Consider the following 2,817-nt stretch of genomic DNA (forward strand, 5'->3'; position numbering starts at 1 on the left):
ATCTACACTTCCATCCCCTGATATTCCATCTTGGTTTTCAGTAGTATTCTTGGGAATCTGACTATCAACTTCTTTGTTACTACCCTTTCATTTCTTTCCATTTGTCTGAACTGCTTCTAATTTCCCTAGTGGTTGCTCTTTTATCTCTTCTGTTGTGTTCTTGGCTTTTTTTATATATCGTCTCAATCCTGATTCTTCAGTTCATTTTCTAGACCATTATGATCTTGAGATTTCTGGCATTTATGCTTTTCTTCGATTGTTTTTGCATATTTAGCGATGAAATGTTCAAAGGTATCGCAAACAACACATGTATATGTTCTCAATTCATATATGATGCCTATGATATAAGAATCATCATTTATGTGTCAATTAATGTCCTATTCTTTAATTTGATCAATTCAATTTTAAATGGTTGCAGGTTGGTAGAGTTTTTAATATAGTTTCCGGGTACGTATTAATTTATTGAATTAATTCATACATTCATTTTGTTTATATATCTTATAAATTAATAAAAATGTATATTAATACATAATGCAATATGTGACAGAAGTAGGAACATGTGGACTAGTCCTAACAACAATTACATGGTCCAAGGGCAGTCTTCAAGAATGGGATCAGAACAAAACCAGATAAGAGCAACAATAGTGATGCCGGGACAAGGTGGTAGCATGTCTAGGGCCTGGATGAATCATCCATATCATCATCATCATGTTCATCAGCAGCAGCACCAGGAGACACCACAGCAGCAGCTGCTTCCAGGGGATAAAATAAGCACGAGTATGATTTGGAAGATTGCAATGATATCCATGGAAGAGGTTGTTAAAATGGCCGAGATGGGGGAACCTCTGTGGATCCCAAATCGTTCTGATTGTGGTATCGGGTTAAAGTTGAATGAGGATGAGTATTTTCGGATTTTCCCCATAGGATTTGGACCTCGCCCTGGAAGTCTTTACTGCGAGTCATCTCGCCACTCCACCACCCTTAATATTAGTTCCCATTCTCTTCTAGATATTTTCATGAGTCTGGTACGTACTAGCTAGCTAGAATATATTATTGTTATTATTATTATTATTAATTATTAAATAAAAAAATGTACTGATGATGATGATGTTCAGGCTACTTGGAAGTGCTTCTTCAGTGCCATTGTGTCAAAAGCAACGTGTTTGGAAATCTTGTCGAGTGGATTGTCTCCAGGAAATTATAATGGTGCATTGCAAGTGGTAATTAATTAAGTTTTTGTTTAATTACATATAATGATTGGTTGCATTATTTCATATAGTTTATATGAATGAATGAAATTGGCTGATGCAGATCTCTATAGAGACGCATGCGCAGACTCCTTTTGTTCCTATCCGTGACAACGTGTTGGCAAGGTACTGCAGGCAAGTGGGTGAAAAGAAGTGGGCAGTGGTGGACGTTTCTCTTGACATATTTCGGGAATTTAATCTAGTGAAATCGAGGAAAAGGCCTTCCGGGTGCATAATTGAAGATACGCCCAATGGATTCACAAACGTGACATGGATAGAGCACGTTGAAGCACAACACGTGACTGGTGTTCATCCAATCTACAAGGCTCTGGTCAGTTCCGGGTTAGCTTTTGGCGCCAAACGTTGGCTTGGTATTCTCCAGAGCCAAACCGATCGTCTCTTCAGTGTCATGTCCAACACCCTTCCCTTTTCTGATATCAACGTGGCGATAAGTACGGAAAGTAAAAGGAGCCATACTTTGTTGTCTGAGAGGATGGTAAGGATCTTTAATAAGGGAGTGAGGAATGTTGGGAATATAATTCCATACATTGGCCCAAATAAAATTAGAGTTCTCAAGATCAGGAACACAGATATTCCCGGTCGTCCTGTAGGGGTCATCCTTGTCGCTACATATTCCTTTTGGCTCAATGTCCCGCCCATCACTGTCTTTAAATTTATCCAAAACCAACAAACAAGGAGTCAGGTATTGTACCTCTTACAATTCTGTCTTTGTATATATCTTGACAAATTAATTAATTAATCTTGTCTTAAATAAACAGTGGGATGTTCTTACATCTTCTGAACAACCAGTTAAAGAAATCTTCCGCATTGTGATTGGCCGAGATTCTTCTAGCAGCATATCTATGCTACGACTTAATGTAACAAATCTTCTTAAGTCTTTTTCTGCTTATATAAATTATGAATTAATTGATTATTAAAAAGGCATATATGTATAATATGCAGCCTGAAGTACTGGTCCTGCAAGAGGAAAATTGGGATCCAATGGGAGCGTACATTGTATATGCCCCGGTTGACAGCACGGCGGTGAACCTGACTTTGGTCGGAGGGGATTCCGACTACGTGACAATGCTTCCTACTGGTTTTGTGATAGGTCCGGACGGTCTGGGCAATGGAAGTGATGGGGCCGGCTCATTGGTAACTTTATCCATCCAGATTTTGGTTGATTCTAATCCCAATATTGTGGTTGAACAGCCATCTGTGGACACTCTTACTAATTTGCTAAAAAGTACCGTGGATAGTCTCATGATTGCCTTAATGAACCAGTAAGATGTTTTCTCTATCTAGCTATTTGACTATTTTTTTTTTAAAGATCTAGCTCTTTGTTTCAATTGAATTCAGTTACTTTGGCAGCCTTCAATTCTATCTCATTTGCTGTGTTTTCTTTAACTTTTAAATATTATTTTTTATTATTTAATATATTTGATCATTTGCTATGGGTTTTTAACAAGTTTAGGACTCTTTGCAAGTTTAATCTAGATAGATAGTTAGTGATTACTTTGTAATTATTTAATTCAATATCCTTCATTTTATTATTCTTCATTTCCAAATA

At 37.2% G+C, this 2,817-nt stretch overlaps 1 protein-coding gene across 1 annotated transcript; it reads left to right on the plus strand.

Annotated features, from left to right (window-relative positions):
* The first annotated feature begins 557 nt into the window (after window positions 1-557).
* On the plus strand, window positions 558-2,534 carry LOC124935180 (homeobox-leucine zipper protein MERISTEM L1-like). Its single transcript, XM_047475630.1, has 5 exons — window positions 558-1,025; window positions 1,116-1,220; window positions 1,312-1,950; window positions 2,027-2,125; window positions 2,211-2,534. The coding sequence occupies exons 1-5, from the start codon at window positions 558-560 to the stop codon at window positions 2,532-2,534; spliced, it is 1,635 nt and encodes a 544-aa protein (XP_047331586.1).
* The last annotated feature ends 283 nt before the right edge of the window (window positions 2,535-2,817 follow it).

The sequence above is a fragment of the Impatiens glandulifera genome, chromosome 4 (assembly GCF_907164915.1).
Source record: "Impatiens glandulifera chromosome 4, dImpGla2.1, whole genome shotgun sequence".
In the NCBI taxonomy this organism is placed as follows: Eukaryota; Viridiplantae; Streptophyta; class Magnoliopsida; order Ericales; family Balsaminaceae; genus Impatiens; species Impatiens glandulifera.